At 35.5% G+C, this 27,939-nt stretch overlaps 1 protein-coding gene across 2 annotated transcripts; it reads right to left on the bottom strand.

Annotated features, from left to right (window-relative positions):
- Positions 1-14,254: 14,254 nt before the first annotated feature.
- LOC145777369 (uncharacterized) lies at positions 14,255-25,104 on the bottom strand. Of its 2 annotated transcripts, none has more exons than XM_082588735.1 (8): positions 24,248-25,104; positions 21,359-21,460; positions 20,956-21,012; positions 20,603-20,725; positions 20,171-20,290; positions 18,354-18,462; positions 16,322-16,376; positions 14,255-14,937 (listed from the first exon to the last, which is right to left on the bottom strand). In XM_082588735.1, the coding sequence occupies exons 1-8, from the start codon at positions 24,359-24,361 to the stop codon at positions 14,910-14,912; spliced, it is 708 nt and encodes a 235-aa protein (XP_082444861.1). In that variant the 5' UTR covers positions 24,362-25,104; the 3' UTR covers positions 14,255-14,909. The 2 variants fall into 2 exon arrangements, with proteins under 2 accessions (XP_082444861.1, XP_082444862.1); XM_082588736.1 differs by having other exon boundaries at positions 18,354-18,459.
- Between the last annotated feature and the right edge of the window lie 2,835 nt (positions 25,105-27,939).

Raw genomic sequence — 27,939 nt, 5'->3', positions numbered from 1 at the left:
TATGCTAAAATAAAGTTTCATCTGAGACTTGAGACCGCAGCATTTGATTCGTTAGTAACCGAGATTATCGCAAGTGGAATGTGAAATAAAGCAACTTTATACCGCTAACTTCAAATATTACGAACAAAATTGCAGCTTTTATGGTAATTGATTACACTTAGGTATGTGCGGTTAGTGCGGCCGTCTTCGTAACTAACTTTCACCACAAAACAACAGGCTATGAACAAACAATGCTTTTTGAAACTTCTTTATACAATTTTTAACAGTATCATTCATCATTTCCACGATCGACTGCGACCATGCATCTGTAAGCACACGTGCATGACAAATTAATATTTTTTGTAAGAGCTATTACATTTGGGCGTAACAATAACTTGAGGAGAAATTTTGAGCTTGTGTTGTGACTAATTATGGAGTGAACTCATCGGTAGTCTATGCTACGACAATGTTAGTTAAACGACAACTGGCTTTGTGACGACAAAATAAAAAGATCATGTGACAATTGTTCAATTCTCGGTGTTTGTAGTCACTTTTGATACAACAATCTGTATCTAACGATCAAACTTTTTAACAGAACCTGCTTTTCAAATTCAAAGCCTCTCTCAGTGTTGTCAGGATAATTAACGTAATGCCACATAGTTTGTGAAAAGATGATTAGATATTGATGGCCAAGACATGCTTAGAAGTAAGGCAGCAACGGAAAAGAACAGTGTCACTTTCACGTTAAGCCAGAGGTTTCAAATACACAGCAGTTGCTCGTGAAGCTTGATTCATTTGCTAGTCTTTCTTCACTTTCCTCATATACTTCTATATTATATTCTCTTGCTCGACAGTAGGCAAGTTTTACAGCAACACCACAGAATCGCGGTTTTAATTATTATTGAATGTAAACAAAAGTTATCAATCCGTTCACACTTTCCTTATTCCGTTGCAGAGTAGGCTATTTCTGAATTGTTTTGCCAGATACAGAACGTTGTGCTTTTCTTTTTTAATGCTTTCTCTTTTAATGGAAACTTGTAAACCCACCACCAACTGCAGTTTCAATTAACGACTTGTGCAGAACCAAAACATTTTGCTGCGTCTACAATGTGATCTGTGTGAAAGCCGTTAATGGAATACATCGCATTACCAGGCAGGCAAATCAAAAAACTCTTGTTTTGACTCATCATCATAAGTTTGCTACAACATTTGTGATACTCTTGGTTCATCATTTAAATTCAAACTAAGTCTTATTGGTCTCACAATAGATATCGGAAGTTGATTTTTGGTACTTTTGCTTGTAGCCTACTTAGCAAACAAACTCATCACCTGTCGAAATCTGTTAAGATTTAGAAGTAAAATATAAAAATCGTCTATAAGCATTTTTTGATGCAACAAATGCCTTTCCACTTTACCACAATCAACAAGCTGAAAATCGGAGTCAACTTTGATTATCCGAAGAGGCATCGTTTGAATATCACGACGTTTGCCAAGATTCTTGACTCGCTTTTTAGATAATTGCTTATCCCATACTTATCCAATATCCATATACATTAGTTGAGCATGAAGATAGAAAAACATGTTATCTGCACTGAAGTTTGCATATCATGAAAATTTGCGATGTCCTTGAATATGATTTGTGCGTATAATTCGTGATCTAGCGTGACAATCGCTTATGCAATCGGTATTTCAGTTGCCCTGTGAGATCAAAACTATGATTTACAGTCAATTTCGACATAGATTGTTTGCGAGTTATTTCTCGTCTGGCAACTTTGCATTAAATCTGCTATCTTTTGCATTAGAAAGCTTTTGTTGTACTTGTGGATCTGAAGAGGTGCCATTTTACAATGGTACGAATGATATATGCCAAAAGAAAACGAAAGTTATCTGAAATAATTGTAAAATTCTCACTCTAAGTAGGCATCCTAAAACACAATTTTCAGCTGTAAAACGCAATTATAGCCAATTATAAACGTAGAAATATATGATAGCTTGTTAGATAGCTTGTACCGTCTGTAAAATTTGCTCACATCTTCACTAGCAAAATTATAGGGGCTACAAGTAGACAATAACCTTTTTAACAATGGATTATGCTTACTCATAGCCGTAGGAGAGTAAAACATTTTGGGGGGGCGAACAAAATTTGCCCAAATTTTCCAAACTTTGCCCAAATTTTGCCTTTGCAAACATATTGTGAAAAACGCAATATTACTCACAACCTCTGAGATAGTGTAGTCTAAGAACTCCACAATTTCATCAACTTGGCAGTGTACAAAAACACAGGCAGCAAAACAAGGCTGAATTAACTTTAAACTAAATAAACCATCAAATTGAAATAAGTCATCAAATTCAAAAAACATTCATCAACTTGGCAGTGTACTATAAAAACACAGGCAGCAAAACAAGGCTGAATTAACTTTAAACTTAATAAACCATCAAATTGAAATAATTTTCTTGTGGCACAAAAATATGTATATATATATACAGGCCTAACTGGATTCAACAACAAATTAAACTGAGAATTCAACAACAACTGGACAGCAGTGGCTAAATATCCATGCCCTCAGATCATTTCAAAATCTCAAGACTCAAGGTTCATAAATTTGCATTGAAAAAATCTAAAATGACAACCTATTTACTCATCAAACTAAAGTAACATTACTTACTCCATGCTACTTAAAACCTTGCAACCTGAAAAGAATTCGACAGTTTATCATACTATGAGCATCAAATTTGCACCTTTGAAGAAAGCTAAGTTGCTATTAATTAGTATGAATATTGATCTCATTACAGTGAAGTTGTAGCCAATGTTTTTTCATTAACATCATTACCAAGATATTTTAAGTTCATGATGAAGCAACTACTGAAATCGTAGGCACTGAACTAAAACAACTCATAGGCCTATCCTAGTATCCTATAGGTAATAGTTTCAAACTCAATCCTTGCCAGAAAATACAGACAACATCATCAATATCATACTATCTACATTGCCCGATATATTAACTGCATGAATTGGATGCCAAAACAAGAACAATGAATTGACTGGACTTGTTTTACTAGATCTTAAAAAAGCCTTTGACACAGTTCATCATAAAAAACTTTTGCATAAACTTGATCATTATGGAATTCGAGGAGTTGCCAATGCCTTACTTACTTCCTACTTGAAAAATCGTAAACAATTTGTGTCTATTGGTCAAGAAAATTCTACATTAAAAGAAATAAAATTTGGTGTCCCTCAAGGGTCCATATTAGGACCGCTTCTCTTTTTACTTTATATAAATGATATATCTAACTGTGTTTCTTCTGTTCCTAGATTATTTGCTGATGACACTTGTCTGGTTATTAAAGCCGATAATTTATTAAGTCTTCAAAATTTAATTAATCTTGAACTGAAAGGAATCAAACGTTGGATCACAGCCAATTCACTTACGATAAATGCTTCTAAGTCTAACTTTTTAATAATTGCACCCAAGACCAACCAAAAATCAACTAATGTTGAAGTATTTTACGGCAATACCCAACTAAAAAATGTTCACACTGCTAAATACCTTGGTATCTTAATTGACAAAAATCTATCTTTTCTTCCTCATATTGATGCTATATCTTCCAAACTCTCCAAATCTGTTGGCATACTCTCTAAATTAAAACATTGTTTATCTACCAAAGCTATGCTTCAGCTTTACTATTCTCTTGTGCATCCTTACCTCATATACGGACTGACAATTTGGGGGTCGTCATACAAAACACAGATTGGAAAGCTTGGTGTTTTGCAAAATAAGGCAGTCAAAGCTGTTGTGAAAGGCAAATGGGCTGACCATGTCACACCCTTTTATAAACAACTAAATATCCTAAAGTTAAAAGATCTGTACAACTTTGAAATTGCTAAGTTTATGTATCAGTTTAGTTTTAATTTATTACCCGACACTTTTCAAAACTACTTTAAAAAATGTAACCAAATTCACAACTTTTCTACTCGAAACTCGACCAACCTAGATTACTATTATTATCGATACACAACCACAAAACTACAACGCTCAATAAAATACTCTGGCGCAAAAATTTGGAATAATATATCAGATGAAATTCGCAAATCCTCATTCACAACTTTTAAAAGAATGTACAAAAAGAAAATTATTGACTCATATTAAACAAATGCTAAATTAACCTACTAATCAGTTTTTTGACTTCTTATCATCTTGGACAGCTTCACCGTTATTTATGTACTATTATCTCTTTGTCTCAATTATTCAATTATAATTATCATTGATGAGTTAAGGGTGGCTGCTTGACTTGAAGACCTTGAACGGTCACTTCGCAGCCTCCCGCTGCTGTGATGCTACCATCATTTTTTACTCGTTTTTTTTTTATTGTAAACTTTTCAACAGTTTTACTGTACATTGTGTTTTGATTTATTGTACATATTTTTTCGCAGCGGCCAATAAACAAACAAACAAACAAACAACTGGACAGCAGTGGCTAAATATCCATGCCCTCAGATCATTTCAAAATCTCAAGACTCAAGGTTCATAAATTTGCATTGAAAAAATCTAAAATGACAACCTATTTACTCATCAAACTAAAGTAACATTACTTACTCCATGCTACTTAAAACCTTGCAACCTGAAAAGAATTCGACAGTTTATCATACTATGAGCATCAAATTTGCACCTTTGAAGAAAGCTAAGTTGCTATTAATTAGTATGAATATTGATCTCATTACAGTGAAGTTGTAGCCAATGTTTTTTCATTAACATCATTACCAAGATATTTTAAGTTCATGATGAAGCAACTACTGAAATCGTAGGCACTGAACTAAAACAACTCATAGGCCTATCCTAGTATCCTATAGGTAATAGTTTCAAACTCAATCCTTGCCAGAAAATACAGACAACATCATCAATATCATACTATCTACATTGCCCGATATATTAACTGCATGAATTGGATGCCAAAACACTATAACACTTGCCTGTATATTTGATCATTGATTGCTATAATACTGTGTCATTCATGGTAAATAGCTGAGCATATCAACCCTAGGACCAGTAAACACAACCAGCAGTTAATACAAAAAATTCTTTTTATAGAAAACAATTCAACTGTAGCCCACAAAAACATGAAATCAAACACTGGAAAATTCACAGGTACTAAAACGAAGCTTAACATTCTCCACAAATTGCAACATACCAAATACAATATTTTCCAAAATTGAAGATGGCACTGTTTACATTCATGGGAAAATTTTAATGTATGTCATACAAAATATTACACTATAACAATATACAAAGTTTTTAAACTGGTAAGATGTTCAAAACTCATGGTAAGATTGATTCTCTCAATAACTGGACATTTTTACAAATAAATTTATTAGTAGAATATAGATAAAGAAGCAAAAAACCTCATAAGATTACCAGTACAAAGCAGGGTTTCAAAATTCCACCAATGAAGAAATGTGTATATCCTAATGATTATTAGTAATAGCTTACCTCTGCCTTCTTATTGCATTATTTTACATTTTGCAGATATGATATATCATATATATACTAAATCGAAGCTTAATATTCTGCCCAAATTGCAATATACCAAATACAAAAGTTTTAAAATTGATGACACTACATTTAACATTTAAAAAAAATGTTAATGTATTTCATACAAAATGCAACACTATAAACAAATTCCTAAACTAGAAAGATTTTGAAAACTCATGGTAAGATTGATTTGCCCAATAACTGAACATTTTTGCCCAAATATTTTTACAAATAAATAGGCTATCATACATTAGTAGAATATAGAGAAAGAAGCAAAAAACCTCATCAGATTACCAGTACAAAGCAGGGTTTCAAAATTCCACCAGCGAAAAAATGTAGTGTATATCCTAATTCCAAATGAACTTCAGTGATAAGCTTACCGGTACCTCTGCTTGCTAATTGCATTTTTTTACATTGACACTCTGCAGATATATACTGAATCGTGAATCGAAGCTTAACATTCTGCCCAAATTGCAATATAACAAATACAAAAGTTCCAAAATTGATGACACTACATTTAACATTTAAAGAAAAATGTTAATGTATATATTACATACAAAATGCACATAAAGTAATAAGCAAAAACCTCACAAGGTTATTAGCAGGCTACCCAGCAAGCTTAGAAATCTCACCTGTGAAGAAATGCAGCCTATGTACATGCTGGTGAATATCGGTACTAATAAGCTTAACTTTGCTTGCCAATTATGTTCTTTTACACTTTACTTTTTGCAGGTGGTGTTGAATCGAAACTTATCATTGTGCCCAAATTGCAATACCACATGCAACAATTTTCAAAATCGATGAAAATGCATTTTACATTGATTGGAAAATATTAATGTATATATCTCATAAATTATAACAATTACGTAAAGTTTCTAAACTGGTAAAATGTCGAAATATCATGATAAGATTGATTTGCCCAAATAAGTGCAGATTTTTGCCCAAATTCGCGGCGTTTTTTTTTCAGCGGGGGAGCGACCGCCCCCCCTGCCCCCCCATCTCCTACGGCTATGTGCTTACTTATCGAAGACTCAAAATATAAATGGATATGACATTTTAGAAATTGTTAAACATGCAAAAAAAAATATTGTCCAGATTTAGTTGTAATATTTTGATAACTTTATTTTTTTGTTTTGTCCAGCTGTTGTCATTGTGAAACAAGAACACGTGTTCATACAGAACAATGTTAGCACAAAGAAGATTACAGCAGAGCCTTCCAAGTTCCATTGCACATGAACCTGGTAAAGGATCTCTCATCAATTACTTGTTGATTGAAAGCACAATAATCTAAGCTTTTGACAAAGCCGAAGAAGTTCTTTGAGACTTCTATAGTGGTAGCCTACTAGAAACTAGTAAATGTTAAATGCAAATGCGCGAGGCAAACTTGACTTTCAACAACCTTTCTTTTAATAATTTGTAGAGTTATAATTGGACCAAGGAGGATTTTCGGGTGTCCGGAGTTAGAGTTTGTCTTAAAAAACTCAGCTATACTTTCTACAAAAAGGTTAGATATGTATTGTAATTGCAAAGGAATGTATATGCTGTCACAATGGATACAAAATAAAACATGATTGTTATTATTATCATTTGCAGGTATGGGTTTCAGAAAATGGAGTCAAAATTTTTTTATTATTTTTGGAATGAAAATCGGCCTAAAGAAAATGGAAGATTCGGATACTTTTTGTCAGATTCCAGAACTCTGCGTGATTTTACACTCGCTTATTTTATTAGGCAAAAACTGTACCAAGACCAAACAAAACAACAATTGCTGTTGTTGTTATGTTTTTGACGCTAAGCTACAGCCTATCTAAAAAAATCATATTAGTTACTTATTTATTTTCCTTATTTCTCAGCAAAGGGATATCCACAGAACTTAAATTGTATAATCTATGAATGATAATAGCCAACTATGAGATACGCAGCCATTTGTAAGCGTTTAAGACATAAAAATTGTGATTACTACTTACTTTTTAATGAGTTTTACAAGCAAACATATTTTAATATTTCTTTGGTTGTAGACATCAAATTACTTGGAAACTAAATTTTCTGATGTATTAATTAATTTCTGAGTAAGCAGTAATATCACCGAAAACAGAAATGTCTTTTTAGGTTTTAGGTATTCAGTCTCAATATCTACCTTATATGAATAAGATTACAATATGCCCACCGGTTCCATTCGAGACAAATCAAACCTTTGTGTTTACAACAGAAGATAACACAGTCTGTTTGATCATCAAGATGTAATCTTCATTTTCTGAAGTCTGTGGTTTGCTCATCAGGTGTACTTGCTGTAAATCGGATAAAGCTAAAAGAACCACAGCTTCAGTTTGTACAACAAACCACGGTGATACGCACTGAAGTACTTTTTCTCTATTTGGATATGTTTCTTGCCTAAGCATTTTTTCTATAAAGTTGTGTTAATGCCGCATAAACACGAGACTAATTCAATGACAAAAAATCTTGGAACTGCATACATACTTCGTCTTTGACATAGTCTATTTTTTTTTTAATTTGTACGTGACGCAATTAGGCTGCTGTAGAAATTCAGCTAGGTAAACCATCACCAACGTGATAAAGTTGAACATCACTTTTACATCGATATGCTTGTTTCACTTGAAAGCATGGGCTATTTCAAAAACATCTTCACCTGCCGTATTTACGTTTTTTGACATTTGTTGTTAAAAAAATACATCGTCCCCAGAATGACAGGTAGCCTAAATAACATTAAAGGGAATTGAGCGATTATTTGCTCTTTTTGGTCTCTGCCGATGAGCGATGATGAAATTTACCATGAAGGCGATAGACGGATTAAATACTCTTCACTGGAATTAAAATTGTTTGTTAAATTTGTTTTTGATCTCTCATATTCTCCACAAATTGATCTGGTGTTTTGTAGTATAGGCTGTCCTACTTGAAATTAATTAATCTTGACTTCGCAATTGCATGAATTTTTCTTGAATAAGTTTGAATAATAGATCGAGTTTCGCTTTTAGCAGCATGATCGTTGTTTATTAGGATTAGCTAATTTCAGAGGTGTAGATTTAAACAACCTGTTTTTAGGCTGGTAAAAAAGGTCGTTTGAATCTGCACTTGTAAAATTTGAATAAGCTTGGCTGTACTTTGTAACAGCATAAACAGTTCAACCTACAGCAGTAAAAACAGACAACGCACAATTTTTACAAAACTTGCCATTTCTGTGACCAATTCAAAACCTTCTAATTAAAGATGATCGATTTTTGCGTCAAATTTCAATTTTCCCATGTCCACATCGTACAACATTGTATTTTCTGTTGAGTTTAAGCACTTTTCGTATCAGATTTTTTGCTTAGCGTATTTGCATGTAGCACAACACCCAAACATATCAGTTCTGGTTTTCATTTTGCCATTATTGTATTAAATTCAGTTTTAACATTGGGTCATTTGCATGGTGCATTAAACAACCTTTGAAAAATAAGTTTCAAAATACGAGCATTTTCAGACATTTTTTGACAAGATGCGTAATGGCGTTAGAACGATCTGTAACAAATTAGGAATTTAAATCAAATAAAAGCATTTGTAAATCAACCCTTAAAACAAGACACAATGATTGTAAAAAATGTTTCTCAAATACTTTCTTACTGCTTTGAACACTTCCACTTGTCGATTGTCGAGGACAAACACATGTTCAGATCAAAATAAAGGCCACTTTCAAACGAAGCAAGGGAAAGTCCATTACAAAATACGATGGTTTACCTGCAAATGTGAAAATTTATTTTTTGAAAAAAAAAAATTTTTGTGGCCATGTTTTTCTTCGATGTCGCTAAAAATGCCGTTTTTAGTAGATACCAATTCAATGGTTACTAGATATGCTTATTCGTTTTAAAGAACCAGTCATTAAATCACATTGAATACATTCATTTGAAAATTGCGCCTGCCGCAGACAACGTGATGCCATTTTAAAGTCAATGCCCACAAATCGACATTATTGCCAATTATAATTTCTGCATGTACTCGTAGCATAGTAAAGTAAAAGTCTCATACTCAGTTACTGAGCTTCGGGAATTGAGAAGGTAAGGTTCTCATCATGGTAGGGTAGCCAGTTCTTTTCTCTCGGCCGCTTTTCTTTCAGCAACTATGCCAACCCAATTTATTATAGTGTATTTGTATTATAACTACCCGGGGTGGAAATGAGCGGTGTTTATCAACAACCAGCTTGAAACCGGGTGTCGAACCAGGTTTGCATGATTGAAGAGCCAGCACCTTATCCTCTGAGTCATCCCACTACCACCCCACTCGTAGCATAGAATGTATAAATTTCAAGTAGTTTTCAGGCTTAAATGTTTGGCTTCTTGTAGGAATGAAATTGACTTTTCAAGATATTATCCGATGTTGCTTGTTTAACATTGGCCATGACTATTTGATTTAAAGTCTAGCAATTCTACAATTTTATACTGATTTAAAATACAACAGCTTGACGTAGATGTAAACGCCAAAGCAAATTGATTAATTATCACAGAAAGTGTCAAAATAATGCTATTAATCAAAGCTATTTCTCAAAGTGTAAAGTTCACAAGTTTTGACGTATATGTCAATGATGATGCTGGGCTAAACAACATATCAGTCTTTTTTACATTGATTCAACGTCTGCAGACGTTGAATCAATGTAAAAAACGACTGATTTGTTGCCTGGACTATGTACATAGACTTCAGAAAATAGATAAGCATAACAGGCTTATTGTGAAACATTCACCCTGTTTCAATTATGGTTAATTACTTCTTAAGTTTCTTATTTTGTTTATAACTATAGTTTTGAATATAAATATTTGAGTAGAAGGTAAAGAAGAATGGCTCACAATGTTTTCTTATTTTAAATTAAAAAATCATTTTTATAAAGTTTAAAATATTTGTTTATAAGCCTATATCATGAAAAATACGATTGTTATGTGTTTTTGTCCTTTCAACTAGAATCACAATTAATAGATTTGTTATGAAAGCAAGTTTTTGTGTATATTTTTCTTCCTGTTGTTTTTTATGAAGATTCTTTTCTTGCAAATTAACCAATCAGCAACCGTTTCCACAAACTTTAAATATGATTCATACTTGAAGCCAGTTAAAGCTGTTTCGGGTTAATTACGTCCCTTGTAGGTGCTTCTCATATTTTGAAAAGATTTTCTAATCTTGTCAGCAAGAATTTCTTAGAAGACTATTGCAACAAGCCCAGTTTCGAACCAGAAAAGTCCTTATCATTCAAACATCAAAGAGTTTGAAAGGCATTGGCTGTGGCACAAAGCTGCTTTAAATTTAAACGTAACATGTGCCTTGCTGCATATTTTTGTTGCTCGAAGTTAAATTTAATAAAGCGCGTTTTATACGGTCTTCTTAAGACTTCTTGCCCACGGTTACGGTCTTCTTAACCATAATTGTTAGTTAGGATAATTATTGTACATCCTAGCATAACGATGCTGTTGGCAACAATTGGAATTGAAAAGATAAACTGTGTAAAAACCCACCATTTTATTGTCGTTATGTAATTTGTTGCTAAAATAAAATAAGATTTCTTTATCGACCAAACAAAGTTGCCCTTTGACCACCTGACCAACGGCTTTTCTCAAAAACATCGCAATATCAAGTAAAACAAATTAACAGATGTGTAGAAGAGCATAATCCTCTATGATCGATGACCAGCGATTTTTGCTCGTTCTGGAACATGTTATGACACTTAAGCTCTCTAATATGAGTAACAACTTGTCCAATATCGTCAGTTTATTGTGAAATAAACAAAAAAGCGATACATTCCATAAATAAGTGCCCGTATTTATGCCTCAGGGATTTAGCAAGGTAACAATGAATAGACACGTTCTTAGATTCTGCTGCAAGACTTCATATTCTGCATGTTTGCATGAGGCTACTATTGTTCTTTGATGGTCCCTGCATAACTTTGCTCCTATAAATAGATTTTCCTGCATGGTACTAAAAATAAATATTCCGGTTAATCTAAATGACCGCAATTAACAGCTAAACTATCCTTTACTAAGTTGTGTTTTTGGTTATGCGTTTGCCACCTGCATGCATGCAAGGGTAAAAGCGTTCCAGGTGCAAAGCCGGATATGATTTATGTTATGTCAGTTGAAGCTAATTACATTTTTATACTGACATTTTTCATTTTTATATTAAGTTGGTGCTGTTTTAGCAAACGGTTTGTGGTGGAACTTCTATTTTGCTTTTTAGATCTTAATTAGCAGCAGCAAGCAATGCTTTGTATATGCTAATGCAGTAAGAAGGCTAAGTTGTCTCTATGTATAAGATGCAATATCTCGATTAGACTACAAGTTAGGGTGAACAAAAAGGCAATGCAAAATTGCGTATACTGCACATTATAGGCTACTGGTTCCACATATTAGAAAGATCAATAGCGTTGGCAGGGGAACCCAAGGGGTACTTTTGCACTCGGGCCCAGGTTAATTGTAAAATCTTTAGATTGAGTCCATGGGACTTAAAAAACCCTAAATATTCGTAAGAACCCACGTTTGCATCCGGTTTATTTTGTTTTAGTAACAATATCTGCTTTTTAGCGAAAAATTACTCTTTTCCTCGATAAAGTTACTTTTATCGAAATATTTTTCTCTTTCTTGAGACATGTTCTTTTATTTTTAAATGTTTCTGGTTATGCCGTTCTGGGCCCAAAGATGTCATCTTTGGAGCCTGTGAGAAAATTACTTTTGTATAGAAAATTATGATTGTTCATTTAAAAGAGAAAGATAAATTTTTCTTCATGACTTTCTTACTCCGGTTTATCTTTACGTTTGCCTAAGAAAGAACACAATCGGTTCTATGCTTATGCTCTTCCGTACGATCTGACTAGAATCATACCATGACCCACCAAAAACAATAAAATCCGTTGATCAGACTTGGTACTGAAGTGGTTAGTATCAAAAGTGATTTTGGTTGCTTTGAACCATTAGCGTCAACTAGCGGATATTTTTAAGGCGTTGTTGTAGTGCAGAAAGTTTGCACTGTGCAAAGTTTATGCGTTTACACGAAAAACGTGCAGTAAACTTTTTGTACTTGTGAGACCACTTTTAACCATTAAATACTATTACACTATATTTCATTGCATTCTAGCACGGTTCGGGCAGCAACTGTGTCAATTTTTGTGGTATATAGGTCTACAGTACCAAAGTCGAGATTGCTTTTGTTCAACGTCAACAGCAAAAGCAACTGTGGCATCAATATTTTCTTCTAGAATGTTCAAGATTGATTAGTTGAAGTTGTTATGTTCTTGTCTTACCACTAGGAAACAATAAGTCCCCAGCGTCAATAAATTTGCCTTTTTCATTAATTCAGTCTTGTGTTATGGCAACACTGACGTGGTACGTGCAATGTGGCTATTCAACACACAGCGCTAATTAGTTTTTCCTTCATCACTAATCACCTTTTACGGCGTGCAAGAATGATGATAATACCAGCTGATTATGCGCTGATGAAATAATTTTATCTTTTAGTGATTTAAGGGAGAACTGCGTATTTCAAAGTGTGGTGTTCAGCCCAGATGCCGAGATTTCAGCTTTTCCTAGAAAGTTAAGATTTCTCTTTGGCTACACAACAACATCGGCATAATTAAATTTCGTTTATGAACTGGTCACGTTTTCAATGCATCATGGTAAAGAAGTAACTCGATTTTGTTACAGAAACACCAGTTATTTCCCAACAGCAGACTTTGTTTTGTGGATGATTAGAAGATTTCGAACACTAGTTTTGTTATTTAGGCTGCAATGAGGTAGACTTATGTCTGAATCATAAATTACTTTTTTGTAATTAGAAGATTGTGTTTTCAGTATTGTTTACAGTTGCATGACCAAAACTGACCTACATATTGTAGATGCTTCAACAAACTTCTCTATAGTCTTAAATAAAAAAAATAAAAAATTTATATATAGCCTATATAAATGAATTACTGAGCGTGGTTGGAAACTTACCCAGCTTTAAAAAGCAGGTGAACTGAATACGTTATATTAATTTTCTCTTTACTGATGCCCTATCGTGTATATATAGACTATTTGGATTCTGACTATAAAATGACTCAAAATTGGCAATAAACTGAACATAGAAATTCAAGTTCTTTCAAAGCAGGCCTATAATAATGTTCTGATTCTTTAAGGTTCATCAAAGTATTTATTTTGGAATAAAGTTTTAATTAGATTTCAAATTTGGCTATGTAACCTGTAGCGATGGATCACCGGGGCTCCTAAGAGACAAATTAATTGGTCAAAATAATACCATAATTTTTAAATGGTACCTAATTAGGCCCCGGCGCCATCTCCAATTGTTTGCAGCTTTATTAATTAGGTGAATAAACTGGTTCATCAAAAAATAAAGAGCCAAAAATGTAAATACAAAACTCATGTTCCGCAAACGTTTCGAAAACTACACTGTCTTCATATTTTAGTGCTATAAACTGGCTCAAGTTTTTAAAAAATAAACTTTTAATCTTAGCTTGCATACGCTCTATAGGCCGAGCTACTATACTTTCTAGCAGAACCGATGTGTATTCCATCAGCAGCAACAATAACCATTAATGCACAAGACATGCCTCTAATGCAGGAGAAAAGTAACTGATAACCTAAGTACAATACAATTTAATAGAGAGAGCAAAGATGAAACTTCATAACCTACTTCAAGATACTTCAATCTGCCTATCGTGGTTGTCTATTCCTACAGTAGAGTCATGAAATTCTATGTCGAGCTGCAAAATGAGACTTACATTTTCCGCAAACTGTTTAATTTCAACAAAATTAAGCTTACAGTATGTTTATATGCACTTCGACAGAAAATGAGAAAACATATAATAAAAACGTATGGACACAAATCTATTCTAGACTATAGCGATCGACAGAGTAACGTATTTCTTAGATCTAACTTAAGTGACGTTGTAATTTATAGCGCACTGCAAAATAAGTTGTGTAAGAATAAATAGGTTTATACATGATGTGGCATGAAGGTTATGTTCTCACGGAAGTGCATATCAAAAAAGATTACATTCTTCCGAATTTTGAACTATAGGCTAGTTCATTTTTTAAAGTTCATGCTTCATGATTAGAAATCCATTAATTTGTTTATGGTCTGTGAAGTCCCCTAAATTTATGTGTTTGCCATTCAGCAAAAAATCTTAAAAGTTTAAACTGCATTTACAAAAAAATATTTTTATTTAAGTTTAACAAAACGTTACTTTCTTTTCAGTAGCCTACAACATAAAGCAATTCAGCCAGCAAAAGTTGTCTTTTTTCCTCTGGTGAACGACTTTGAAACAATGTGAAAAGGTATGTCTGTTGTCTAGCCGACTAAAAATAAGTACAGGTATGACGTTATGTACAAATGACATCATCAAGTACGACATCACATGCTTCCATGTTCAGATGATCACAGTTACTCTTCCTGATCTTCAGCTTCAAGGCTGCAAAGTGTTTGTGCAAATACTGACATCAATAAAAACCAAAGTTAAGTCACAAGTAGAGTAGACAACAGGAAACAGACATTGCCGTCGGCTGCAGCGTGGGTCATGTGTACGTCGGAAGGCGTACACCAGTGGTTCTTAACCTTTTTTTCCCCAGCGCCCCTTTTCAGAGATTTCCATAGTCTGGCGCCCACCATAATATAAGGGCTGTAGCCTACTAATGACATTTTCTTCCAAGACTATAAGGCTAGCCTACAGCCAGTAGTAATTAGTTATTAGTTAGTAAGAAAAAACTAGTTTAAGCCGATGTTAGTTTTAATACTAAAAAATCAGCACAGATGTGCCTTAAGGCTCTTAACTTAAAAGTCTTAAGGCACATCTCTGCTGATTTTTTAGTAGTTAGTAAGAGTTACACTAATAACCATTATTGACTGACTATTATTATGACCAGTCCTTATGGTTTGCTTGCACTGCCTGCCCGCTGTCCCTGCCAAAAGCTGACCACAAAATGCCATTTACTTACTACAAGGAAAGGGAAACAATGCCCATTATCAACAACAAAGGCCATGCACAACACCATCCGACGTCCACGCTTGTCGGATGGTGTTGTGCATTGTGCTGTATAGGCCAACATAGAATGCTCTGAGAGAGAATCACTACTTCCCTTGTTAAACACAATCTCTATACTGTATATAGCTCCTCATCCTCGGTGGATTCTCGTACCCCCAGCAGAACTACTAAAGCAAATTTGCAGTGAGGAAAATATCGTTACACCTTCTGAATGTAGCGCCCCCTATAACGCCCCCTGAATATTTCCGCCCCTCTAAAAGTTAACAGCGCCCACTAGGGGGCGGTAGCGCCCAGGTTAAGAACCACTGGCGTACACCGATGCATAGCGCTCAAGTCCGCTTTCCCCCAATGCAGGATAAAGATAGGAAACACAAACAAACAAACAAACACTCTATTACAAAATTCTTGTTTGTAGAGTTGAAATAATTTTAAGCTAAAGTGTCTGTTTTGTACTGAGTTATGTCATTTTTTAGCACTAAAATACGTCTAATACCGGATAATTAACAATAATAGTCAATAAGCATACTGAATGGCAAAAAGTTTGGTTATACATTGCGTTTATTGACTTATCTAAAGCTGCTCGGTAGGCTACAGTTGGTCGGCACATCCTCCACCAAAAATGAGAAAATAATAACAAGGTAAAATTGTAGGTTAATGCTAAGCAGGTGAAACTACTGTTATGTTTGTTCGCATTGACAATTAGTCAAGTAGCCTACATGGTTAAAGAGAATCCACTAGTTGTAGGCAGGGATATCTCTCGTTGTAGGCTAACTTTGCAGAAGTATAAAATAACTACAACAGAATGAGGACCAACCTTATGAGCGCTTGGTCTGGGCTGTCTGTAATCATATTGACACTTGTTGAGTAGTCTGTTAACACAAAGAGGAAATCTAAGCAATGATTTGTACAATTGTCTTAGCAGAACAAGTAAAAGAAAACTGTCTTTCTGGAAAAGGAGAGTGTCTCAGAAACGTAACCAATGCACACGTGAACAGTGACAAATTAAGTTTTTTTTTTAATTTCAAATTTAACTTTTGAATAGTTTGAAGTAAGATTGGGTAAGTGCAGAGATGGCCAAGTGTTAAAAGCATCTCTTGTCAGACACTAGAACGATCGCTAGTTTGACATTTGTCGTATAAGCACATAGGCGTAGGGGAAAGTTAGTTTTTGAGGGTGCGATGAAAATTCTAGCCCAAATGTAATGAAATCCTCCCAAATATTTTTTGCGATTTTTGCTGCTCCCAATGGTCTGCAGGCCTGGATTAACCATTGTGCTAGGGTGTGCTAAAGCACAGGGGCCCCGCAGACAGAGGGCCCCACTTTTCCTAGAAATGAAATAAATAAAATAAAATAACAATTTTTCCTGAAAAAAATTTTCAAGAAAAAAAATTAAGAAAAGTAGGACCCCTCTGTCTAAAAAAAGTAACACATTTATCAATAGCCAGAAAAAAAGCCAGAAAAAGGTCGTTCGACTGAATTTCATGTTAGTTTTCTAAATCCTATTGGTAGTTACTAGTGAATGAAAAAGCAGTTTAGAAAAGAAATTCAGAATAACCTTTCATTGCAATTTGCAGTGTAGTGTGCGGAAGGCACTTTAACATGCAGGTATCCAATCCATGGACTTCTGTCCAATCCAACCACGAACCAACGAGATGCTACGTTATCTGTCCAATTGTGACCATTCCAGCAACCAGCATTCAGCCAGAGAATTAATTATTACTTTGAACTTTGTTTGGTAATTACAGAAGAAAAAAGAGCTATAGCAGAGGTGGGAGTCAAACCCACGTCAATGTAATGACTACCACCGCCCACACCCAACGCACCAAGTCAACCGATGGCAAAGCTATGATTTAATTTAGCTAGAATTTGCGTTTTTCTTTTATTCTTCCCAAACGCAACCTTGATAACGTTATGAACAGCGTATAGCTTCTGATTGGTTCGTGGTTTATTAGAAATCTGCTTGTTAAAGTGCCTACCGTAGTGTGCAGTACTAACAGTGGTCCCTTGCTACAATGTTTTCCCTTGCACGGTTTCGTTGATTTAATGTGTGTGATTTTGCATCCATTATAACGTAAACATTGTTGACTTAATTTGCACATGCTTATTTAATCATCGATCACGTGCGATTTCAAAGTTATCTAACTTACCTAAGCAAGGCTCAGTTTCCTCTGCAAGCGAAACCAGCTTACTTCCATTACGCTCCACGTAAGCTGGTAAGGGCCCCCATGAAATTCATTAGCACAGGGGCCCTATTTGACCTTAATCCGGGCCTGATGGTCTGGTATAATTTTGATTATTTGAGCAAAAATCAAAAATAGGTTCAATCTTAATGAAATTTTTGAAACATGCTGAAAGTTCTTGCCCAAATTTTTAACAAGTAGTGCCAAACTTTTGAGTAATTAAATAGTTTAGGAGTGCGGTTGCACTTTATTTGACATTTGCATAATCATTTTTTTGAGCAAAATATCAAAAACAAGTATAATCTTAATGAAGTTTTTGAAACATGCTGAAAGTTCTTGCCCAAATTTTTGACTAATTGGAACGTTTGGGAGTGCGGTTTAAGCCCCTACATCCTTTGCTCCTACGCCTATGTATAAGCACTTTTGCATCTTGGCAAGGCATTTAACGTTCTGCTTGAAAATGGACATAAAATTAGATTTTTTTGCCTTCCTTTTTTCTTATTCCAAAAACAATTCAATCGATTGCAAGTAATCGGTCAAAAAAACCTATCTCAAAAAAGCTTTTATAAGGAAATCTAAGCCCTTTCAGGAAGTTAAACTTAAACTTCAAACTCCCCAAAAAAAGGTTTTAAAAAAAGAAACGCGTTAAACTATTAAAATTGTTACCATCTAAATATCCTGTGAACCGACATTGGCTTGCATCATTGAGATTAGCAGTGGCCATCATGGGATTCCCATAAGAAGGATCCAAGGTAGCCTCATGAGCGGGCTGCTGCTGTCAATGCAAACCATCGAGGTAACGTCATTTAACAATTAAATTCAACGTAATTTAATTCATAAACATGACTGACCCAATTTATTTCCAAGGATAATGCATGTAACAACATTAGTGTTGTACTCATGGCGATCTATACTACTGGCCTTCCCAACGTGGCAACAGCCAAATAATGTGGGGGCCTATATTCAGTTTTAACTAACAGGTATTAGGCACACAAAAAAGCGTCTGTGCATGAATTACTACTAACAAACAAATACTTCTGGATTAGAAAACGATTTTTTTAACATATTGAGTGTTTTGAAAGTTGGGTCACTCTTGATTTTGTGTACTTTGATTCTGTTGATATCTTGATTCTCATGGTATTCTTAACATGTAGCTATTGTCCTGCTTTCTTGCCACATTTAATAATATTACATTTTAATTACGTTTTGGCACTGTATTTACAATTTTTAGGCTAAAAAACTTTACTTGACCAATGAAAATTGCTGATTATATGTTGTAACACTTATCTCAATTAGTAAATTAAATTTTCGTATAGGCCCCCACCAGTGCCGGTCTTTGGGGTGTGCAAACCGTGCGATCGCACAGAACCCGCAAATTAGGGGGCCCGCAATTTACTCAGAAAATGCAGTAATTTTGTCATTTCCAATGGAAAAATTCAACAAGCGAATTCAACAAAGGAATTAGCAACAAGAAAACATAGAGACTCAACGGGTGCAACCTATTTCGTCCCCTAAACATTTCGTACCCTAAAAAGATCGAAAAAAACAACAGAGCCGAAGTAGCTGATCGGAGTTGCCGCAAACATTTCAAAATTTCTCTCGATCTTTTTAGGGGACGAAATAGGTCAAAATTTGATTTTGTTACTCCGATTTCAGGGTACGAAATCGGGGTACGAATTTTTCAGGGGACGAAATAGGTTGCATCCAGACTCAACATAAAGACATAGCTTTATTTCCGAAAAATGCCTAAGAAAGCATGATCTTATCTTTTTGCTATGCCACCGGACAGCACCATTTTACAGGAATATTCATACCCAATTTTTTGTTGAACATGCTCTCAGAATGCCCAAATTCAAAGTAATTTTTTACAATTTTCAAGGGGAGGCCCCCCGCCGCTGGGTGTAGCCGTTAGGCTTCGCCCGCCGACCGTCAAACCACCCCCCTCCCCTTTTAAAATTCCTTGTTACGCTACTGAATTGGATCATTGTCATTGCCTCATTGGGGCCAGCAAAGCATATTCCGCACAGGGCCCGAAATACCCTAAGACCGGCACTGCCCCCACATTATTTGGCTGTTGCCACGTTGGGAAGGCCAGTAGTATAGATCGCCATGGTTGTACTTCATTACACGTTTAGTGGGCTGCGCAAGAAAAGCTTTGGAGCAGTAGTTTTCAAAAGGACCTTATCAAGGAAGTATCGAGCGTGCACATCCCTGAAGTTTCTATCAAATTTATAATTTCAGAGTGTAATTTTTTTTGGAATCAATGCATGACGTCTTTTAAACCTTCCACGGACCACCTAGGGATGTAACGGAGACCCTTAAGGGGTTTGCAAAATCAATGTCAGAAAACTACTAGGAAGAATAAAAAAAAACTTTTCTCCTTTAAAGGAGCAAGTTTAAGATACTTTTTGTTCTTTGCGCGGATGCACACTTTGAAACAAAAGTTATTATTTTCATAAAAAAATGGTTTTGTTGTTACTTACTCTACTTTTTGTTTCACAACATGTTCCCACGCAGCAATATATGGCATGCAAGATCGAGATGAAAAATTCACCGAAAGCTGTTGCCAACAAAAGTGACTCCCAAACTGTGTACTCTGTAAACTAAGTAAGTAGTGTAAGGAAAACTTCGATCAAGTCGCCAATACAAGTAGATGTTTTTATATAAATTGAACGAGGCTATATAGGCATTTAGTTAAATAACCTGATATACGGTCTTCGGAATAAAAGCATATTATCACCTTATAGATCTTGTGATAGTTGAGCTTAGTTTGCTCCAGAACAACGTACATCATGTTGTTTAGATGTTTTTATGTTTGCTTATTTTGTTTGCACATGACACTATATGGCCTGACATAAGAAATCATTGCTTTTTTTTGATAAAACATCTAGAATAAATCCCAAAATAAAACATACATTGTCGAGGTTGTAATTTGGAGAAAAATCATTGGTGGTAGTAAGCAAGCGAAAAAATGACAATAAAATCAAATTGGCAGCGACGACAGAGGAAAATATTGCCATAACCATGGAAGCAACGACCTGAAATAAATACACAGTAAAGATAATGCAGACTTTGTTCGGACAGGCTTTCAAAAATGATTAGGTATTTAGGTTCATAGTTTGTTCATCTGTTTTTACAAGTCGATGTCATCACAAATTTACAGAGGTACTTTTAGAAGCATAGCCTAGGTTTCTCAAACTGTGAGCAAAATGTAAACATTATCCACAGTAGAAAACAAAATTCAATGCTGATTGTAAACGTGGCCTACCGGACAATACTTGCCGCTTTTTCCAGAAACAATTCCAAGAATTCCAGACGTTAGAAACTGAACAAAAGATGTTTATTTATGTATTATTGTAAGATTAATTATTATTCAACAATACCTTCAGCCACTGCTACCACCTTTTGTATTGCTGTAACTGACGTAGATTATCACATTTTTGCAGAAATCCGATGACCAAATAGATGTTTCAAGAATGGAGAAAACAGTCTGACAAGTAAGGGATTTCAATTTTCAAAAGTAGCATAACGTGTCATTTTTGACAGCAAGAGCTAAACGTGTAAGCCTTAGTCACTGTTTGAAATGGCCTATTAACCGTGGGCCTCTTAACCGTAGGCTAAGCTTAATAAGCGGGGGACTGCTTTACTAGGATAAAGATTAGTGTACTTACAAATCCTGCACAAAAAATAGGCACTGCCTTGTCTGGGAATCCATGTACGATTTTAATGATAGCAACAGTAGTTGCAAGAATCGCAAAGGAAACTTGAGCTTTCTGAAACAAATCATGTTATTGATTCAACTAAAATTCATCAAATTAATGTTGGATTTAGGACAAAATCATGTAACATCATTATTCTAACCACAGATGTAGCCAACCGTACGCTTAATAAGCCAATAATTCTGCCCTGTTAGCTCAGTGGTTACGCGCCCGGTTCAAGATCACGCGGCGATGGTTCGGCTCTCGGGGTGTGCGCTTGAGCACGCATTCACGTTAAGAGGTAGGCACTTTAACGTAGTACACTCTTCGAATTCATAACGCAATCCATGCGTAACGTATATGACATTACTGGTGTTTTAGTCACAATTTTTCTCATAAACTCCATTGATTGCAGTCACTACGATCCTTCTTGCACTCAGTTCAGTTGCAGAAGAAAAAATAGTATTAGCAGAGGATGGGAATCGAACCCATGCAATCGAAATTACTACTCCTTTGCCCTAACCCATTAGGAAACGCTGGTTGTGGCGATGCATTCAGTTAAATTTTTTTGTATCAAAATCTTTCGATAAAGACGACCAGATAACCACGTGTTGAGTGGTAGCCACTTTAACAAGTCGAAATTCTGCCACTGAAATTGACTACAATGCAACCGCCAACCAATCAGAACGTGTTATAAGAGGCTACCGTCCAATTGTGACCCTTCTAGCACTCATCCAGAGAGTTAATGCTTGTTTTGAACTTTATTTGGTAATTACAGAAGAAAAAGAGCAATAGCAGTGGTGAGAATCGAACACGCGTCAATGAAATGACTACTTTCTAGCCCTAACCCTAACCCCTAAGCCAACCAGCTGACAAAAAATCCATCACTTAATTTGCTTTCTATGATCTTCTTTTCGCCATTTTTTACGTCACTAAACCGTAGCTTATGATTGGTTGGCGGTTTCATTCTAGTCAATTTCAGTGGCAGAATTTCGACTTGTTAAAGTGGCTACCGTGTTGAGTCATGTCACGCATGATAGCGCTACCAAACATCAGCGATGTCGTATGTCACGCATGGTTGCGGTTGCCTTTTCGAGAAGTGTAATACGTTAAAGTGCCTACCCACGTTAAGGTCTGCACTCCATGCAGCAGCACCTAGTGAATGGAATAATTCCCCGGCAACAACACTTCAACAATCGGAAAATTTCACTCTGTCAATCTCGGTAATAGGCCCTGTGTCAAAAGCCTCTACAAGTATGCGAAACTACAAGAAATAAACTATCAAGGCTTTGTCAGTCCGAGAATAAAGATTCAAAAACCAAACCAAACCAATTCTACGCTACAGATCAAAGCGAGACCTTTATTGCATTAGATTTTCTAAATAGGCTGCTTGTTCAAACTGGTAGTGGTACCACTTCACAGTAAGTTTAAATTTCAATCACGAGTTGAAGCAACACTGATTCGAAAAAAAGAACATTATTTCAAAGTTTAAAAAACTGCAACAAATGTTTATACTGGAACTACCGTAGATGAACAAGACATTTTGGAATACGCTCAAAATGTTTCCAGACTTTGCCTTGACAAATGTTTGAACCCTATTTCTTTGCCTGGATGGTAATGCCGAACGCAATACTTTCAAAAATAGATAACCTAATGCTTGCGTTACACATTCTTCACAAGGGTTTTTTATTATAACAGTTACTTTCAACAATGACAGTAGAAGACATTTAATCAACTCATAAATGTTTATTTATGTTCAAAGGTTTCTTGAAACGTGGATTGCTGAATTTTTTTTAGATGAATAGTTTGGCCCAAGTTGCCAACTATGCGTTACCTTGTGATTATAACATTAAGACAAATGTAAAATGACAGATGTGTACTATTAGGTCAAATGTGTCACCCACATATCTGTTAATTTTTTCCCGTATCTACGACGTGACGACTCACAGTGACAACGCGATTTTCATAGCGGGGAACGCTATTGCCCCCAGTAGCATTGACAGGGGGTCCACACATTGACTGCTGCCTTAAAAAAATTGTTCGGTAGGCTACTTTGTGATGATGTGACATATTTTACTGCACGTACAAAAACAAATACTTTAAACATCAGCTTTTCCATATAAGTTAAACACTTAAAAATATGATGTATTCAAGTTATTTAAACAGAGTCGTTTTCAACCTTTTTTGTTTAACGGAACACTTTATGCATTAAAATAATCTTGCAAAACACCAAACAATATTATATAACGATGCAATAAAATAAACAACACTACAACAATATAGCCACTGTCATTTTTTCTCAGGGCGATATCTGAGCCTGTTAGGGTGAGCACAAAGTTGATATTAGGGCAGAAATTGCAGAAGACAAACGTGTAACTCTTTTGGTTGTGATTTTCTTCGAACACTATACAGTAGTCAAACTGATAAATTTCTTGCGGAACACCTGGCGATCATTCGCGGAACACCGGTTGAAATCATTGATATAGCCTACTTGACTGACGACATAAGAGTTGTATAGATTGCTTTGCTGTCGAACAAAAAGCCGTTGTTTAATAACGAACAATTACGATACAACGTTTGGTGGCTGTGCAAATTAGAAATATTAATTGGCCTTGAGCCTTTCATGAAAGCAGTGGTGGATCCAGGAGGGGCCAATTGCCTCCATAAAACACAGAACATTAACTGCATTTACGGTGTGTTTGAAAGGTTAGATCTATATATCATTGTGTTTTGTTGAAATCACACTCTGCACCTAAGGCTCATTGCTGAATCTGCCCCTGCTTAAAAGTCCTACTTTGTTTGATTTAACCCCCCCCCCAAAAATGTTACAAACAGTCCTAGCATAACGTTGGTTGCACTTACCCCAAGTCTCAAGTACACCTTCAAGTGCTTTCTAAACTGGACACTGGGTTGATAGTCGATCACTCTCGGATCATTCCACTGTGCAACAGTGTAAGCTGGTGGAGTATTAGCCATGGTATGATATTAAAATGATTCAAGAGAATCAAGTCAAATAAGCTGTTAGAAACAAAAACGTTTATAACTTGAAAAGTTTTCGCATATTACTGAATTGCATTTATTTATAAATATTTCTCATACAGAATGTCTTTCAATTCTTTTTTCTGAAAAATTTCTTTGTTTAATTTGTTCTTTTTTCTTACTAAATTTTTTTTTTTATTTTTTTTTCTGAATTCTTTTTTCTTAAATTTTTTTTTTCGGGTGTTCACCAAATACCTTTTCCTTCTTGATTGATGTGTTTGTCAGTACCGTAATTCACTTTAATATTTTTTATAAAACAAAGTAACAAACTATACTTTTATCTCGTTGATGTTCTTTTGTTAAACTTTGTTCCTTCTCAGTATCGACACCTCAGATATCTTGTCTTGAACGAGGTTGATCTGAAGCCCATATCCTACGGTAGCTTAGCTTATGTCTAAACAAAAATACTCTCTTTGGTACCCTTGTTTCTTTTGACGTGGATCGATTTGCGTTTCACACTTTTAAGAATCTTAAAAGTGTGCTGACTTTTGTCATCATATACTAAACAGAAAAAGTTCAGTTACTTGAACTAGATAGGCTATCCTATTTTTCTTTTTCCTTTAGAGTTTAAGAAATAGCCTTGCTCTAAAAGGACATTGTAAACGACAACAACAAATTTTGTCGGTCACTTTTGCTGTAATAACTCGAAAACAATCCCTGTCTGTTTTATTCAAACATGCCATTTCATCAGAAGTCATAAATACTTTTTATCCTCTTCGAGGACAAGAAAGTGTATAGATTCTACATAAATTGTGATGTTTGAAGCGATAAGCGTCTTTCTTTCGTTGTTTCAGCGTTAAGGCAGGCCTATAGGCCTTGTGAAACCTTTTTCATGACTTGTTGATTAATTCTTTTAAGAAGGCAAATAGAAACGTCTTGGTTTGTTAGCCAAGCAGTAAATTGTGTGTATCAATAAACTGTTCGTGAACGATTACGTCTATACGACGCGTACAGACATCCAGACAGGCATAAAAATAAAGGCGAAACTACTATCTACATTGTAAACATATAACATATTTTCAGTGGTAGCCTTAGCCTACCAATTCTAAGAACTGAGCTTCAACAAACACGACAGGAAAGCCAAAAAGCCATAAACCAATCTCTTCAAGTGGAAAATTACACGTTTGATGCAATAGTCTTTTATGTTCACGCATAGCAAATTATCACAATACTTAGGCTTACCATATTTTTGTGACTTCAAAACGGGACGCCTCCAAAGACCAAGACCACTTAGCTGTGATTTTTTAACTTTACACTTTCCGATGTTATTACATAGGCCTACATTTAAAGCCTTCCCGGCTGTCTTCATTGACCGTATTGTCATCAAGAGTTCATGCGTATCTTCTCTGTCTAAATATCGGTTTCAGTTTGAAAAATAGAAAGGAATTGACGTTAACGATACAAAATAATTCGAATTTAGACTTTTTCTGTAAAGCAAAAGGAAGAAAGAATAATAAAATAGCCTGCTGTTTTCAAGTCGATAAGTAGGCTAACTCCCAATTGCACTAAATTTACCCAACATTGCGTACAAGCATTTGCGAATTTACTTATTCGCCCAATCACTTTTCTGTAGATAACACCTTCTTCAAAAAGACATTGTTCAATTTTACATTCTCGTAAAAGTCTCAGCAGGACCAATCAGTGTTGATTTTATATGTGATAACGGCTTTCACGTTCTGCTCCAGCATCCTGCTTCTGCACTCAGACCACATGCTCTTCATGATGGAAAAATTCTTTCAACGGGTGCGGATGTTCCTGGTAAACAAAATATGAACTCTACCAGCTTTTGAAAGTTTGAAACGCGTATGCATTTTTTTTCAAATTCTGTGAATATCTCGACCCACTTTTGTTCACTTTTGTTCCATTTTTAAGGCGCATTTTGTCAGCTCTCTTCCTTACAACGTTCAGACATGTGCCGTTTCACTAGTACTTGTTCGTCAAAAAGAGAGTCGTTGTTGATCACCTGCTTCCCAAACATCATGTTGATCTTTTCCGCAGACTCACACACACGCCCCCAGGATATTTCTTTGTTTAGGTCGATCCAAAGATGAGGAAGCACATCTTTATAAGAACCATCATAAAGATCCAGATACGATAAGCATTTATCGTAAAAATCTCTGGCTTCCTTGTAAAACAAGTTTACGTTTACCCTACTTCGCCTGCTTCTTCTAGCTTGCCTGAGAAAGTCAATGCTGCAGATGGGATGAAGTTGTTTTCTTTCTTTTCAAGTAAATTTAGCTTTAGTTCTTAAAGAACATGTGGCACATCTACGGCACTAGCGTTTTCCTTTTCTAACTTTAGAATAGTCTCGTTGAAGTATTTCAACTGCCCATGAACAAATTTCAAATAGAGCTCTTGTGTTGGTTCTTCGAAGCATTTTTTGATGGGAGTAGGACAACCTTCTTGGGAGTTGAAGTAACTTTTTAATCCCTCAAACATTTCAAGTATTCTTTGCAAAGCTGGTAGCAAAAAGAGAAATCTTGTATTGCCATGTTGCAAGATACGCTGATACTCAATATCTACAAAGTCGCAAAAGAATTTCAGCTCAGTAACTCGAACGGTGTAAATGTGAAAAAATTTATAGATTTTCACAAGACTTTCGACACATACTGTAGTGTACAGGGAGAGTATCCACAGCATGTTGGAGGCAGTTGTGAACAATATGAGCTGCACGTCCGATCCCTGTCAGATCTCTCTCGATCTTTTCTTTCACTTTGAAGAAAAGATTATTTTTCCCTTTTGCCTTTGCATTATTTTGCCCATTATTTGCCCAAAATCACGCATTCACCTTCAGCAAGTAGGCTACCGGTACGCTACACAGCAACAACAGTAACGAGAACATGCTAATTGGTAATGTTCGTGTATTATGCTGGCTGGCTGAACGCCCAAGCGGGACGTTTGGCTGACCGGTCGGGACGCCGGGACAAGACGTTAAAAAGCGGGACTGTCCCGCCTAAAACGGGACGTATGGTAAGCCTAACAATACTGGATGGAATTCAAAGACACTTTCTATAGGCTAATAAACAGTATTTTTGCTTAACTATTTAAACTAGAGTTTAAAAGTCTCGTTCTTCGCACTGGTAATTTTGTCACTGGAATACCAACTTCATTAGAACCAGGAATAAAGGTTATTTCGCAGAGTAGTCTACTACCCTAGCCTACTACATCTACATCACCAACGTGTCTAAAGATTTTGGGATGTTTTCCAATTTTGAAGTTTATGTCGTGGAAGAATCCACTACGTCACAGCTCACAATGCTACAGCCTGTTAAGCTACCTGATTTCCACTGGCTGGATATATGCCTATTTTGAAATCCTTTTACACAATTTTGTTGTAATGTAATAAGATAGGCTGTAATGCATACGGTAGGCTACTAATTGTTTTTAATTTTCAAGAAATAATACAAAAAAAAGTTGTCTAGTTTCCAGAGATGTACGTATGCGCCGCAAATTCTACGCCGCATACTTGCGGCGTAGACTTTTTGTTTGGGCTAACGCTTGCTGCCACATTTTTT

This window comes from Aplidium turbinatum, chromosome 9, assembly GCF_918807975.1.
Source record: "Aplidium turbinatum chromosome 9, kaAplTurb1.1, whole genome shotgun sequence".
Taxonomy (NCBI): Eukaryota; Metazoa; Chordata; class Ascidiacea; order Aplousobranchia; family Polyclinidae; genus Aplidium; species Aplidium turbinatum.
The sequence above is the reverse complement of the archived record's forward strand: the minus strand, read 5'-3'. Positions and strand labels throughout refer to the sequence as shown.

Coding starts and splice junctions, on each gene's coding strand:
- LOC145777369 (XM_082588735.1), bottom strand. CDS start 24,361: ATGGCTAATACTCCACCAGCTTACACTGTTGCACAGTGGAATGATCCG. Junction 20,726..20,955: donor AAAGCGGCAAGTATTGTCCG/GTAGGCCACGTT, acceptor TATTTATTTCAG/GTCGTTGCTTCCATGGTTAT. Junction 16,377..18,353: donor GTTCACAGGATATTTAGATG/GTAACAATTTTA, acceptor TTGTGTTAACAG/ACTACTCAACAAGTGTCAAT.